This window comes from Neolamprologus brichardi, chromosome 22 (assembly GCF_056152115.1).
Source record: "Neolamprologus brichardi isolate AB-2024 chromosome 22, ASM5615211v1, whole genome shotgun sequence".
NCBI classification, from domain to species: domain Eukaryota; kingdom Metazoa; phylum Chordata; class Actinopteri; order Cichliformes; family Cichlidae; genus Neolamprologus; species Neolamprologus brichardi.
In genome coordinates this window covers 33224361-33240465 of record NC_142124.1, presented here as the reverse complement: position 1 = coordinate 33240465, position 16105 = coordinate 33224361, and the positions used below count along the sequence as shown (strand labels likewise).

General features: G+C 42.5%; 1 protein-coding gene across 3 annotated transcripts in view; it reads right to left on the bottom strand.

Moving 5' to 3' along the window:
• Nucleotides 1–3484: 3484 nt before the first annotated feature.
• The window catches only part of arhgef2a (Rho/Rac guanine nucleotide exchange factor 2a), a 35176-nt gene continuing 22555 nt past the window's right edge, over nucleotides 3485–16105 (bottom strand). For 2 of the 3 annotated variants that reach the window (XM_087834781.1, XM_087834782.1), the window contains exons 16-23: nucleotides 15913–16101; nucleotides 13851–13937; nucleotides 12287–12336; nucleotides 11196–11231; nucleotides 11060–11110; nucleotides 9053–9373; nucleotides 7448–7616; nucleotides 3485–5571 (exon numbers count right to left, since the gene is read on the bottom strand). In XM_087834781.1, coding sequence (XP_087690907.1) covers nucleotides 5543–5571; nucleotides 7448–7616; nucleotides 9053–9373; nucleotides 11060–11110; nucleotides 11196–11231; nucleotides 12287–12336; nucleotides 13851–13937; nucleotides 15913–16101 — 932 coding nt within the window. In that variant the 3' untranslated portion in view covers nucleotides 3485–5542. Of the gene's footprint in view, nucleotides 5572–5978; nucleotides 6020–7447; nucleotides 7617–9052; nucleotides 9374–11059; nucleotides 11111–11195; nucleotides 11232–12286; nucleotides 12337–13850; nucleotides 13938–15912; nucleotides 16102–16105 lie in introns of all 3 variants that reach the window. The other variant, XM_087834783.1, reaches the window with a different exon arrangement.

The following is a 16105-nucleotide window of genomic DNA, read 5'->3' as shown; positions in this document are numbered from 1 at the left end:
TGCGTGTCATACAATAGTCAAGGGTGAAAATGAAGTTTAGTTTACAGATTTTTTTCTTGCTGTGTCTCATTATGCCAGCAGGTGGCAGCACGTTAGTCGAGTCGTCTGTGTTGCTGCTCCGTCCACGCGCAGAATCATGTCAGGAAAAGTCGGAAGAAAGTGCCAGAGTCCAATTTGGGATTACTTTGAATATGACTGTGTTTTGGATAAAGCAAGTGTCTTGTAGTGGAAACAGACAAATTATGAGGGACATTTCTAACGGGAAAAAAATCCCACAAACCTTAAAGTGCACTTGAAAAGCTCACACAAGAAGGCTAACCTAGCTTACCTTGAGAAGGTAAGGGAGCACACTCAACCCTCATCCCCAGAAAACAGAAGCTAACCCCAGGCAAGGCAGCGTGATGCATCTCGAGACAACAGGACGGGGATATCTACACAACTGTGTGAGTCAATTACCTTCAAAAAGTTTATCGATTCACTTGAACCAAAATTACGAACACCCGGTGCTGCGAGAGTTAATCGTCTCATTGGGGCCAAGATATACATTTTATAGTTGCCTGGTATCAGTGGTTGTTCATCTGCCTTTATTTATTTATTTAAAGAACCCATAGGTGGGAATGTGAGTTGTCTGTCTTTGCGTGTTAGCCCTGCGACAGACAGGCGACCTGTCCAGGGTGCAGTATGGTAGCTGGAATAGCAACATACCCAAGGATAAGCAGAATGACTGATATGATGAAACTGGGATTTTGTTACACTTAATTATTGCAAACACGACTAAAACTATAACTGAAACTAATCAAAACTAAACTGAAACTAAGGATTTTCAAAAAATAAAAACTAAACTAAACTAGCAAACAATTGGTAAAAACTAATTAAAACGATATAAAATTGAAAATCTGAAGTCAAAACTAAATAAAAATAAAAACTAATGAAAATTGCAAAACTATTAAAACCCTGATTCTGACAACCACAAAAATGGCCAAAGACCCTGAAGCGATATTTCAGTCAGCTTAAATAAGCCTTGGAGAACATCTGTTGGCTGCGGGACTCAGACTTCAGCTTACACTGGAATGATCACGGCCGAATGTGAAACGGTGGGAATGAGAATCCGAGGCCATGGTCCTCAGGCTGAAAAGGGTGGAGTGCCCACTCCGAGTCAGGGACGAGTTCCTGCCCCAAGTAGAAGAGTTTAAGTATCTGGGGATCTTGTTCACAAGTGACGGGAGAAGGGAGCGGGAGATCAATAGACGGACTGGCGCAGTGATGCGGACACTGTACCGGTCTGTTGTGGTGAAGAGAGAGCTGAGTGTAAAAGCAAAGCTCTCAACATCAGGAAAGGAGACATGTCCCATCGTGACCGTTGATGGCTGAAGAGATGGAGCTCTCTACGATACAAAAGAGGAAGCCAGTAACAGAAAATAAGACCCTCAGAACCAGACCACGCAGAACTCCTGGACTCTTGGAAGTTCAGCCACCCGGGAGGGGCTCAGAGTAGAGCCGCTGCTGCTCCACATCGAAAGGAGCCAGCTGAGGTGGTTCGGGCATCTGGCAAGGATGCCTCCTGGCGCCTCCTGGGTGAGGTGTTCCGGGCATGTCCCACCGGGAGGAGGCCCTGGGGCAGAGCCAGGACACGCTGGAGAGATTATATCTTTCAGCTGGCCTGGGAACGCCTTGGTGTTCCCCCGGATAAGCTGGAGGAGGTGGCTGGGGAGAGGGAGGTCAAAATCCTGACCTGAATCTGATTGAAATGCTGGGATTTTGTATGAAGCTGGAACTTGACAGTCACCCAGGTCATGGTCTTGAGAGCATGAAAATGACAGCTGGACGTCTTAAGGGTCCTGCTGCAGCCATTTGTTTTATTCTAATAACACTCCTCCTCCTCCATCAGGGGTCACCACAGCAGATCATCTCCTTCCATCTCACCCCACCTCCAGTATCCTCCTCTGTCACACAAATCTTTTACACATTGTTCTTCACTACATCCACAAATCCTCTTTGTGTTTTTTTAACCTCCTACCACATTTAAGGTCTTTTGTCCAATATACCCACAGTCCTTCCTCTGTTTATGTCCAAACCATCTTAACCTCGCCTCTCTAACTTAACCACATGTTTTGAGACAGAATAAATCAACATGTTGATCAATTCTAAAACCTTTTCAAAACAGATGATCATAAAGAGAGTGTCCTAATGTTTAATAATTCATATTTAATAGGTTTGCTCTTTGGTGCTGCTTTATCTCAGGTGGTCTAAGAGCAGACAAAGGCTCTATGGGGTGGTGTTTTGGGCCTATGGGGGGAGGAGGGAGCTGCAGATAGCCATGTAAGACTACAACTTTTAATTCCTGGTCTTTACTTAGTGTTGATTTAATAAATTAATAAATTAATCCTTATTTCTATAAATAACAGCTGCACCATCTAAAGTGGAACGACAAAAACTCTCCTAATAAGACCAGATCAGTTATCTATAATGCCCGCATTGGTTTTTGGGCACCACAAAGACAGCTAGTGCTTGAAGGATGACATGAAGCTGTGTAATCAGTGGTCAGATTGGGAGTCTGATCAAATTTGATTGGACTCAACTCCTCTACAGAGAGCTTACCAGAGTTCCTCATTTGGGAAAATTGATCTGAAACAAAAAAACAAAGGTGTATCCTCTGATGGCCAGGGCCCTGAAAGTAGGAGGAGCACATGGTGGAACCTACAGCAAATTATAGGGGAACTTGTCCCCACTTACCTTTCAGTGTAAATATGAGCATACAGTATGTATATGAGGTGTTGCTCTGATAGTTTAACTGTGTCTGTCTAACCTGCTTGGCCCTGTGGCTTTCCCACACCAGATGTATGCACGGATGATCTGATATCGTCGTGTTGGTCATGAAAATGTTGTTCCAGGTTCAACATTGCAACATTGCAAGTGACCAATCACATTGTTGTGACGTTATTCTTTTGCACGCCAAGCCATTCGTGCATTTATGAAATTCCAATGTTACAAGGACAATATCAGTTCTGCTTACCGTTTATTAAAGGGTCAGGGTCAGCGTCCGTTGATCAGCGGACAGAGGCGGTTTCTCGCAGCTTAAGTACAGTTTTTTGTTTTACGCCGTTTTTTCCCGAAGTCGCAAAAGTATGACGTCACAACATTCTGATTGGTCACTTGCAATGTTGATCCTGGAACAACCTTTAGTATGATGATCTGGGAACAACACCAACACGAGGATATCAGATCGTGCTGTATGCACAGAGGTCACACATACAAACATCTGGCGAGGGAATCCTTATGCACTGAGAACAACGCGTTGAACATACCGAGCTGACATTATTTTTACTTTCCTGGGGTTCTTTAACAAATGGTTTCCTGGTGGTGGCTACAGATCTGGTCACCTGCACTACTTTGTGGCTGCTATTTCTGCAGTTCATGGAAACCAATTTCAGAAAAGAGAAATCATAGAATAAAGAAAATAACTGACACCAGAATATATTTCAGGTTATATATTTTATGTAGTAATACAAATAGCACAATTGGAAAAGGGTGTGCAAAAGTAATTACAGTCCTTGTTTTTAGCTTACATTGCATTCAACCTTATATTGTTACAGGCAAACACTCTGTGCAATGAATCCACACTTTGATGCTACTCTTTCATACATTCTCATACATACAGTATCATTGTTTGCTTTTGACCATTGTTTACAGTCAAAATGTTGCAAATCCTGTCTTTTTAACTGATAGATGTGCTAAATTATATCTCAGCTGACCCAATGAATTAGTTATAACTAATTCAAATCAGTTTACATCCAGATTCACTGCATATTTGCAGTTTTATGCAAGTCAGATCAAATACGGTGGATTTTTCTGGCAAAGACATGACAGTAGTATATCTCATGCAGCAGTCACATAAATTACCATTTAAAAAGTCACTATTGTTTCTACAATGTCTAAACTTTAATTATGCATCTGGACCAAATAAAGACTTGTAAAGGTGGTCAAAAACTGTTACTGACATCTGTAGGTGAAAAGAAAAGAAGAAAAATATGTTCAGATGCACACATGCTGAGAAAAAAGCTGTTCCTTTAACTCCACATCATATAGTGTGACAGCTGGATCATGAAAAGGCTTGGCTACCACAGTTAGTCAGATGGTGGTGTTGATGATGGCACTGATCCTGTCTTAAGTCTGCGAAGCGTGATTTGAATAAGCTGTTGGACACAGAAGACGTGAGAACTGAACACTTTTACCTACCAGGATATAGTCTGCACCCCCGTGAGGGGAAGAATAGATAAAACAAAGTGCAAATGTCATGTAATCAGTCACTGCAGTAACATTTAAGAAAGCCTGACTTCAACATAGGGGGAACTGCCCAAAGCCCTTAATTATCATAAATGTCTTCAAGAAACAGAAGCTGAGGGACGTAAAGTTGTCCTCATAATCTTATGACCTGAACATCATCTTTGGAGAGATTTTAAACATGCTGTGCATGCAAAGATCGTCGAAAACATCTCAGAACGTGAACAGCGGCTGAAAATTCCTAAATCCAAAATGAAAACACTCAGAAAACATTTAGATCAGCGGTCTCCAACCTTTTCTGTGCCACGGGCCGGTTTATTGTCCGACAATATTTTCACAGCCTTTAAGGTGTCGCGGATAAATACAACAAAATAAAACCAGTATCGGTACCAAAAAAAAGACGATTTATTCATAACACAGGAAAAGATCCAGGGAAACAGAGTTAATGATAAAAATGATTTAAAAAAATAACGATAAAAACGCTGAAAACCATAAATTTCACACCCGAGCCTCAACCCTCGCAGCCCAAACGACTCACGGACCGGTCCGTGGCCCGGGGGTTGGGGAAAGTTCAACACTGATCTAGTTACTTAGTAGTTAATATGTGAGACAAGTACTTTTTGCATTCAACTGTGTCGTCATCAAAGTACTGCAACAATTAGGCACATGGGTTAGTAATTAATGAAAGAACAATACTGCAGATAATACAGAGCAACAGGAGATAGACTGATACACAGAACATGTATGTGCTGCATCCTGCCCGGCTGTTGGCCACAGATCAGACTGTAGGCCGAAGTATCACGTCAAGAATTTCAACACAACATTCGAACAAGCAGTGCAGTGTATCTACAACCGAAGCCCATCATTTGCCAGCACCTAATGCATGAACTTTAATATATCAACAGCTTATTGATGGAAAATTGAAAGCAGGTGAAACGATGCAGTCGCTGTCAGACCGTTTGATGGTTAGTATTGATTTTGTAAAACGTTTAAGTTATAGTTGTTTTTTTAATTTTATTTTATATTTTGTGTTTTTTCCAAGTCCAAGACCTTTGGCTAAAGTGTTGATGAATTTCATTAAGATATTAAGACATTAGTAGTTGTAATACTTGTAAGTTTATCATGCAACGTGTGATTAAACGTTAAACTCACTGCCACGTCAACACAAACTACTCAAAAACAAAGCAGGTCAAAAATATCAAGACTTCAGATGAGCAAATATATTCATACAGTCATTAGTAGAATGGAAACATGCTGAAGATCAGATCTCCTCTTGAATATCGTGAAGATCTGAAAAAAGAGAACAAATATAAATTCAGACCTCTAACATCAGTAACGGTGCAGGATTTTAGTGTCAAGTATCCAAACATAATCCAAACAAATCGAATTAAAGCTCATGTGTTTTGTTTGAGGGATGAGGATACAAAGGCAGTCATTAAACTCGTCGGACTTCTGGGGTCACCCAACTTCTTTAAAGCTCTGGATGTTGTGGAGCTGTTCGGATTTATACAGCTTTGCAACGTTGCATGCAAATTGTGGGGAGTAGCTCTGGACTGGCAAGTTGGCTGGGGGTTGTTGTATAAAAAGCTAAGTGTAAACATGTAGCCCATCTTTTTTCTGGGAAATCAAAAAGTAAATGGTTTGTAGCTATGTCTTTATATCCTAATCAGACAACCAAGTACAGTAAAAGGTCTTACGTGTGGTATTTGCATTCGGATGCTGAGGAGAAGGGCTTAGACTAAAATGGAAGAAATCAAACGGGAACATTAGGAGTACCAAACCAAATCAGCAGTTTGGTACATTTTTTAGTTACATTTACAAATGACGATAAAGTTATTTTATCAGAAAGTGTTTTTGAACAAGTGAAACATTTCTGTCCTGATGCTCAGTTATGCACGATCTGATATCCTCGTGTTGGTGTTGTTCCCAGATCATCATACTAAAGGTTGTTCCAGGATCAACATTGCAAGTGACCAATCAGAATGTTGTGATGTCATACTTTTGCGACTTCGGGAAAAACCGGTGTAAAACAAAAAACTGTACTTAAGCTGCGAGAAACCGCCTTTGTCCGCCGATCAACGGACCCTAACCCTTTAATATACGCTAAGCAGAATTGATATTGTCCTTGCAACATTGGAATTTCATAAATGCACGAATGGGTTGGTGCGCAAAAGAATAACGTCACAATAATGTGATTGGTCACTTGCAATGTTGAACCTGGAACAACATTTTCATGATGATCTGGGAACAACACCAACACGAGGATATCAGATCATCCCTCAGTTTTACAGGTAAGTAAATCCCAAAAGCTTGACTCTGTTCATCTGGACGTTTTCAGTGGGCGAAACGTTTCGTCACTCATCCAGGTGACTTCTTCAGGCTCAGCTGACTGCAGGTCAGTAACTTGACCATTAGTATGCAAATTGTCAAGACCAGTGATCAACAACCACTGATCAGTGGCCATGAGTCCCATTCACAGAGAGCTGGGGAATGGCTGCAATCACAGAAGAGCCACCTCGTCAGGCCAGGACTCTGCAGTCTATTTACACCTGCAGGCCAGTGGACACTCTTTCAAGGATGAGGATGTAACATCCTGGACAGGGAGGAACGCTGGTTTGAGGGCGGAGTCAAGGAGGCCATTTACGTGAAAGGGGAAAGACCATCTCTGAATGGAGGAGGGGCCTAAGGGTACATCTGTCACCATCTTACATGCTGTGATTGCAGCCATTCAACTCTCTGTGATCGGGACTCGTGGTTGTTGATCAATGATCATGACAATTTGGATATTAATGATGAAGGAACTGACCTCCCAGCCCATTGTTCCTTCAGTGGTTTCAGTCATTATGCAAATGTCCTGTTTAAAGGTTTGAAACCTGCAGTCAGCTGAGACTGAAGACGTCACCTGATGATGAAACGTTTCTCGCACTGAAAACATCCAGATGAACAGAATCAAACATTCTAGTTTTCTTTAGTAAGGAAAAGTTATTATTTTTTACACAATAACAAAAAAATTATTTTCAGAAAAAACAACTGAGGGTTATTTTTCAATTAACACTCAATATAATTTGGGCTGTCACTGAAACCGCTGTGCCAAAAACCAAAGAAATGGACAAGAACTACATATAAACTATAGATATAAATACACAGACAGTAGTCGGTCTGTTACCTTTGGAGCTTTCAGATGCAGTCCCATCGTCATCATCATCTGACGTCACATATACCTCGAGGTCAATGACTTGCTGCAGGCTCGACTGGTGAACAGAATCTTGGTTGGCTTGCATGTTATAAACTCCAGAAATCTCTGTTTCTGACTGCATTGACAAAGGCTTAGACATCTAGGAAAGAGCAAAGAAACATGAGTAATGGCTACAGAAAACACAGCTGACTTATAACAACCAACAGGTTTATTTTCTTCGGGCTTTTCTGCCTCTTTGTCAAATGCTCAACCTATCTGATCCGCATTCGGTCAACCTAGCTCCGTCATCACCAGATCATCAGCCAGAGGTAGTGTGTCTGTTCTGTTCATGTTACCAGTCAGTTTGTTTTTCACAGCTATCCTCTTTGTCTGTTCTGATCGAGCATATGTGATGGCCTGCATCTCCTGATAGCGTTGTTCCAACTTTCTGTAAACAGTGTTGGTCAAGTTACTTGAAAAAAGTAATCAGTAACTAATTACTGATTACTTCCCCCCAAAAGTAATCCAGTTACTTTACTGATTACTTATTTTCAAAAGTAATTAATTACTTAGTTACTTTTTAAAAACATGATTTAGAACCTGAATAGGTGATAAAGTGATAGATCTTTCAGCCCAATTCTACTTTTTCTACATAATCCATCATACAAAATGTAATCAAATGGAAAAGTCTCTTTTTAAAACTTGTTTTATTAGTTTTAATCTTTTAACTTTATGCATCAAGCAAACATTGAATTATCTGCAACATTCTCTGACTGGAAGAAATTTGTTTAATATTTAAACCTATTTTCTGCACATTCCAGCACATAAAATATTTTGTGTGTTTACACTCAGTCTTTCAAATAGATGCAAGTAAAACACAGAAAATAAATAACATCAAAGACTAGCGGTCCTGTTGCTCTATTTTCACCTGTAAAGCAGGAGTGGGGTAGGCGGAGGGTTACCCTGGTGCAGGTGTGCAGCGGTCAGTGGAAGAATCCGCGAGTTTCTCTGTGAGTTTCCCATTACGTCGTAGCTACTCGGTGTTTGCTCGGAAGTTTAGGGGTTTTTTTCGCTGTAAAAAGAAGTTTTCTTCCCACGCACAACGGACACTAATGTTTTTGTCACTTTTTATGGAATCAAACTCAAAGTAAGGTCAGTACTTCCACGCTTTAAACGCTGCACGCTCATACTCTCTCTGCACTCGATATATGATCCATTGTTGATCTGCACACAGCTGTTGTCACGAACGTCGCACTTGCTTACGTCACTGTCATGAGACATTCTCGCAAAAAAAACACGGTTTTAGTAACGCAGTAACGCAGCGTTCCTACGGGAAAGTAACAGTAATCTAATTACCGTTTTTGCAATAGTAATCCCTTACTTTACTCGTTACTTGAAAAAAGTAGTCAGATTACAGCAATGCATTACAAGTAACGCGTTACTGCCCATCTCTGTCTGTAAATAAACCTGTGTCGACCTTTTCCCTGTGTCCTCTGTGTGTGGGTTCATGAATTTGTTTGAAATCTGTGTCTTGACGCCCCTTGTTGCCCCTTGTTGCCCCTCTTATACTACATCAGTATAAGTAATTGAACTTACCTGAGAGGCCTGTTGTCCATACCGCTGTGAAGCAGGTGCAACCCCACTGGTGGCTTTCATTTGTCGGACCTGCCTCTCTAGCTCAGCCCGGGCCCTCTCGCTGTCTTTGAACCGATTTTCTGCATCCCTCAGTCTCAGCAGCTCTTCCTGCAGCAGGCTGTGTTGTCTCTGCAGAAGCGCCAGCTCTCCTATGGTCGACAATACGGTGGCTTCCCGATGTCCTCCATCTCGCAACAGAGGGCGCCATACTTCGCTTGGAGACATGGTGCCCTGCTGCTGGAGTAACAGCTCCAAGATTGAGTCTTGCTTAATAACAGCACCCTGTCATATTACAAGGAGAATCCAGTGTCAGATATGTTTGGTTTGTGACAAAGATGAAGTGTGTCTGTTGTGTCGAGATGTTTTAGAAAGATTCCACAGTTGTGTTATTTTGTAAAGACGGATTCTCTTCTTTGTTTCTGGTAGATTTGACTTTTATTTACAAATATTTCAAACCAGTCGACCAAATAAGCACCAAAAGAGACGGCTGCTGACCAGCTTTAGTTTTGCTTTTACTGTGGAAAAAATTAAAACATAACATAAAGAAATATTAAGCACTAAATTTACAGAAAGAAGTAAGAGAGAGAAATAGAAAAGTGATTAATTGCACATAAAAAAAGTGGCAGGAGTGAGCAGCAGTACAAGTTTGAGCAGCACAAGATCAAAAGTGGAAGTTAGTGCAGTGTTGCACGGAGTGTGAGCTCATGTCTGCATGTCTTATGATGTCAGGCTCGTGTTGTCATGGCTACATCCCTAAGTGTTTCCTGTTTTATTTTGTAGAGTCAGGAGTCTCCATGTTCAGTGTGTTTTGTTTTACTTCCCCTGTGGTGTCATTATGCTCATTCGTGTCAGCTGTTTCCTCGTGTGATCACCTCCTGTGTGCGTTCAGTCTGTGTCAGGTTGTTTGGTTTCACGTCACAGAGATCTTCCTGCTCAGGTTCAGGTTGGGTTTGTTTCATAGTTCTATGGTCCCATGAACCTGTTCAGTTCCACGTCTCTCGCCACAGTTTTCATAGTTATTTAGTTTTTCTCAGTTAGCTTTCAGTTAGTTGTGGCTATGTTTTTGTCTCGCTGTTTGTTTAAACCTTTGTCCCGTTTTCTTGTCTGTCTGAGATCCTCCATCACTCTACACACAGTCAGCTCCCACTGACCGTGACAACACCTGCACTGCTCCAACTATCTGCTGGGACTGAACGACGCTGCATTCGTTCTGAAGACAGTCTGCGAGCTGGACATGGACCCCGCAGACTGTTTCTGCTGGAGGTTCTGGAGAACCGCTGCTGTATGACGAGCCAGAGGATTTGCAGCCCGGTCAGCTGGAGGGTTCGTGGCCCGACCCACCTCCTCCCGGAGTAAACGGCGTTGACGCCGCCACTCCAGAACGACTGAGCACACCCCATTCATGGGAGGAAATGAATGTTTATTGCACTCTCCGCTCGAGCATACCGACCCAACCTTCTGCAATTTCTTTCACTGTGAGCGAGACTGTTTCTCACTCAGAGGATTTATTCTGCCTGAATCGGTTGATTCAGAGAATATAAGTCTTGTTCCCGTTGGGGGTTCTGGAGAACCATGCCAGCCTTCGTCTGTTCCCGCTGGAGGGTCCGAGGGGCCCGTCCAGCCTTCATCGCCTGCTGCGCCACCATCTGCGGCTTCCATGCTGCCGCCTGGTCCTGCCGCCGCCTGGTCCTGCCACACAGCCGGCCTCCAGACCTCCTTCGCCTGCGCCGCCGTTGCTTTTCGCACAGTCGGCCTCCTGAACTGAACTGTTTTGGGTTGTTGTGCTGTCGACCTCTGGGCCCCCTGAACCTGTTTACTGTGTTCTTGAACATTTCATGCACTTTGTTTTGGTTTGTTTTGGACAAACCTTGTTTTTAGTTTGTTTCATTTGTTTGTTTGAATTATTTGTGTACTACTGTACACAGTGTCTGTAACATATCGAGTGCTGTGTTGTGAAGTCCGACTTACCTGGAGTGCATGAAGATAAACGCTGAGATTCACCAGCCTTTGGCAGATCTCCTGTCAAACACGAGCAGCATACTTATTACTGACTTGTGTTTTAAATGCACTTTAAATAAACAGACATACTTTAAAAGTTACTCACCATCAGCGGTGACTTGTCCTGTCGCTTCATGCATTCCTTTATTAGGCACAAACGTTTTCCACAGACAGAGAGTGAAAACAGTTGAAGCAAAGTTATTACAGTTCACCAACTGAGAGAAACATTTTAAACATTTCAGATCCAGCTTGACCTGGATGGTTACACTCATGACACGCCCACACAGGGACAGAACTAACAAGGAACCAGGGGACCCGAGGCACCAATGCCCCAGACCCCACACCCAACCCAGGAGCAGGTAACGCAAGTATCCCAGGCACCATTCAACACCGCAAGGCAACATCCACTCACGTCCCCCACCAACACAAATCAGGACAGACACACAGATGGCCCTAAAACAAGAGTCCAGTGACTTCAGTGGACTCTTCAGGGGCGATCGTGGATCAAGAGTTGGGAGCTTGCCTTGTAATCGGAAGGTTGCTGGTTCGAGCCCCGGCTCGGACAGTCTCGGTCGTTGTGTCCTTGGGCAAGACACTTCACCTACCACCTACTGGTGTTGGCCAGAGGGGCCGATATGGCAGCCTCGCTTCTGTCAGTCTGCCCCAAGGCAGCTGTGGCTACAACTGTAGCTGCCTCCACCAGTGTGTGAATGGGTGGATGACTGGGTGTGTAAAGCGCTTTGGGGTCCCTAGGCGGGACTAGTAAAAGCGCTATACAAATACAGGCCATTTACCATTTACCATTTCAGTGTGAACTGGAGTCACTCTGTACTGTCTTTATTATACACTGAAATATCCATAGTGGCTCCGAAATACAAGAATGAAGGTCATACAATACATGACCTGCTGTTCTGATATTAAAATATGATTATTAGAAATATTAGAAACACAAGTGAAGTTTGAATTTGACATTGAAAGCTAAATTCTTACTGACATTATTGATGTCAAAGATGAAAATTAAACTCTAGTTTAAGTCTTTTTGTTGATGCCTTAAACGTGTGAATGTCTCAGTGAAACCTGGACAAAATGACTCATCGTCCCGTTAACTTTACTATATGCACCACAAACCAAATCTGAGACCATGTTCAGGTCCATAACTGCACCTCCAAACCCCCATCATCGACTCTTTGTCCTCACCTTTGCTGCAATAAAATGCTGGGCTCCATTGACCAGCAGCTCTTGGTCACCTGAGAAGAGACAAAACACTCAGTACTTGTCTTGGAGCGACATGTGCAATTTAACCTTTATTTTAACCGTTCAGCTGAAAAAGGTAAGTATGCTTAATTCATCATTTATAAAGTATTACTCTTCATTAGTATGTAATTTATAAATGTGGATATAAGTGTTTATATGTCACTCATAAGGCGTCCATGGTATATTTAGTGTAAATAAGTGTTTTAAAGGTTTTCTTAATACTTCAGATTATAATTCATGGTTAATCCACGCAGTTACCAGCAGGCCTGGATGGGTAATCTGGCATACGGAGTATTTGGATGGTGGCCCAGTGCACATGTGGGCTGATGTGTCCACATATTTTCTTTCCTTTGTCGTTGTAATTATACTGTCCAGTAAGCAGCATGAAGACCCGCTGCACATCACACTGACAGCAGTTCATTTTCATCACATCCCTCACTGCAACCAGCCCCTCCCCTACTTTCCCCATGAATTCATGCATCTTTTTGAGAATTCAGATTTATGTGGCCATTAAATAGCAGTATTTACTGACTGAGTGCAGTAACGTGCTACGTAAATCAAGGCTCCATGATAACGCTCATTGATTTGGGATCCTCCTTCATGGTGGAGAACCACCTCTTAACCTGATCTCCTCCTCGCCCCACGGAGCTGCTCTGAGTTCTCACTGAATGAGGAGGAGATGGAGTCCATTCCTTCTCTCATTTAAGCTGTTCACCTGTGTGAAACCACTATTTAGTCTGATTCAGCTGGACTAAAGCTGACAGACCACAAACCAGACGAAAGCTTAACCTCGGGAACGATCTAAAGAAGTTCCAAAGTCTCAAACATTCCAGAGACATTTTCCTGCATTACCAGTTTAATATGATGGACCCTTTCTTCATATTGTATTTGTGAAGCTCTGTGAAAGATTTATTATTGTTTTGTAAAAACAACATTCATGTTTTATGTTAAATGAAGAAATCTTGAGCTGTCCTGTGGCTCCACCTCCTTGGTGCATCTTCCTCTTAAACCCTGCCTACAAACCTGCATTCAGTATTGTGCAAACCTCAGGTGTGTTATGTTTGCATCTGTATGTTCTGCACTTCTTTCTGTGTTGTCTGCGTCATGTCTCTGTTGGGAAAATAGCTGAGACGCAAATAACCTTCACTTCAGAGGTCACAGAAAATTCTTAATTAACAAATAGTAATTGTCTTAATTAACCATGAATTACACTATGAAATCAGCATTTATAAAACCTCTAACCTCACAAACAATGAGCTCATATCTTAATTGTTATATAGAGGAATGAGCAAATGTTACCATGAACACATTCTGAGCTTATTAATCAAGAATGAACATTTATTCATACATTACATACTAAATAGGAGTGTTGTTCCAGATGACCTAAGCACTTACTAATACCTGATAGTGGCACATTATAGGCTGTTACTGTTTTTCTTAATGTAAATATTCATAATTAATTCAGTCAGATTTAAGATGATGATGAATGAGAGAAACGCTGACTTACTACAGTCTACCACCTCCATGTGGCTGTGATGGCACAAGAGACGGGTGTCCATGCTGAAGCCCAGAAGGAGTTCACTCAGTCTGTCCACTGTGAGGACACACACACACACACACACACACACACACACACACACACACACACACACACACACGTATTTTCTATTAACTTTACATCTTTTTCTATTTTTCTATTCCCATGTTTATTCCTCCTGGATGTCTTGTGTTTGCAGCATGTCAGATGTAAACATGGGTCCTGTCCAAATTCATGGGCTGCATCCTCCTGAGGACTCGGCCTTCGCGGTCTACGTGGGCCGGGTCCTCAGAAGGTCGGGTAGGCCGGAAGTAAACGGCTGTGGAATTGGACGGTCTAGCCTTCTGATTAGCGTCACCGCTGTCTCAGCCGTCTGCTCCTTGCTATCTAAAATATAGCAGGACACTGGAGTAAATTCTCGACCGTCTCACACTTCTGTCAGTTTTCTGTTTGACGTTTAGTCAGCTGTGTGAAAACCACCCGGGGGATTAATAAAGTTTTATTTTATCTAATCTAATCTAATAACTTTAATCTCAGCCAAACCGATTTACTCATGAACAAACAAAACACTGAAAAAAGCCCAACAATAACATTTTTAGGTTGTCTAAGTGACTTATATATTACGTTTAACCCGAGCAGCGAAACTCCGCGGTGATCTGAACATGATGTGCCAGGAGTTGTGCCGTTCTCGGCGGCTTCAGTAACCCTCGAGCTCCCAGCTAGCTATCGAGCTGGTGGGTAGCAGACGTCTCCGAAAACGTCGAAGCACTTTTGCAAATATGCGACATCTTGATAAACCGAGCAGATATTTGATGTTTACACAGCTACTTTCTCGCCTGAAAATATGTTAAAAGTAAATTTTGTGACCCAGAAAGATTAGTAAGAGTAATTTTAAAACTTAGTAGCGGCCGCCATTGTCAGAAACTGGAGTTTGGCTGGGCCGCGCTATGAATTCTGGGATATGGTGGGCCATGAAGGACACACCCGACCCATCCTTCAAATTCGGGGAAAAGGAGGATGCATTTGTCGGCTGCATTCGGAGGAGTCTATGAATTTGGACAGCCTTCGGCGCGTCGCTGTGACGTAATCGGTCTACAAATGCGGCCTCAGGAGGAAGCAGCCCATGAATTTGGACACGACCATAGTTTGTCAGTCAATGGTAAGTGAGCTCGATATGGCCAAAACAGCTGTTAACTTCCAAAGGGTCGTCGCGTCTCTTCTTAAGCTAACTTCAACAACTCTTTGCTAAAGTTTCTTCCTTTCTCATCAACGTCATCCCCTGTAGTTACCACAGCTCTGCTCATCACCCTTGTTTTGAAAATACCAGTTCAGCATTCCTCAGACATCCTCTCAGTTCCTCCACACGTATATCATCTAGACCATTTGCCTTCCACTCTTCATCTTCTTCATAGCTGCCTCCTTACTAACAATGATCCTCTGTACTTGCTGTATCTGTCCTGCTCTCATTTTCTTTATCGATCAGCTCATCAAACTACTCCTTCCATCTCAACACACGTTCTTTACTCACAGCACACTGTAAGCCTTCGCCTTTCTATCTCTTATTCGATGTACATTTAGTTCTTGCTCATTCAGTCTGTTTCCAGACGATACATAAAATACTGCAGTACAGTTTTCCTCACCACTTCCTCCAGCTTCTGCCTTTCAGGCCTGGATTTTACCTTCACTTCCTTCCTTTTCTTGCTTTCCAGAGGCATCTTGGTTTTTGAGAAACCACAGCCATCAGCCCCACCCAGCACTACCTCATCACCTCTGTTCCCTCGGTCTACACGTCCACTAAAGTCTGCTTCAGTCTTAAAGCTTTAGCCTCAGCCTCAACTATCTGACAGCTCAGTCACTTCAGATAAATTTCAGGGAGTTTGGATAGTAAATATTTTCATTCTTGTTTGCTACAAAATGTTTATTTTTACTCATATTTCTAATTAAAATTAAGTTATGTACAAAAAAAGTTATTTATTTTTTTGTTGCGTTCGATCAGATGTGAAGCATGCTAATATGAAAGGTGGATAGTTACCCTCAGATGTGGCATCCAGTAATAGTTTTTCAGCACGAGGAGCTTGTGGTGTGTCGGCCCTAAACAAGTAGCGAGTGATGGGAGGCTGTAGGCTCTCCTGGCCACTCGTCACCTCTGCCAGCTCACAGAATAACGTCACTCTTTCCTGCAGGAGCTCCAGCATCTCCTGGTCCTTGTGCTGCAGATCAGCTGA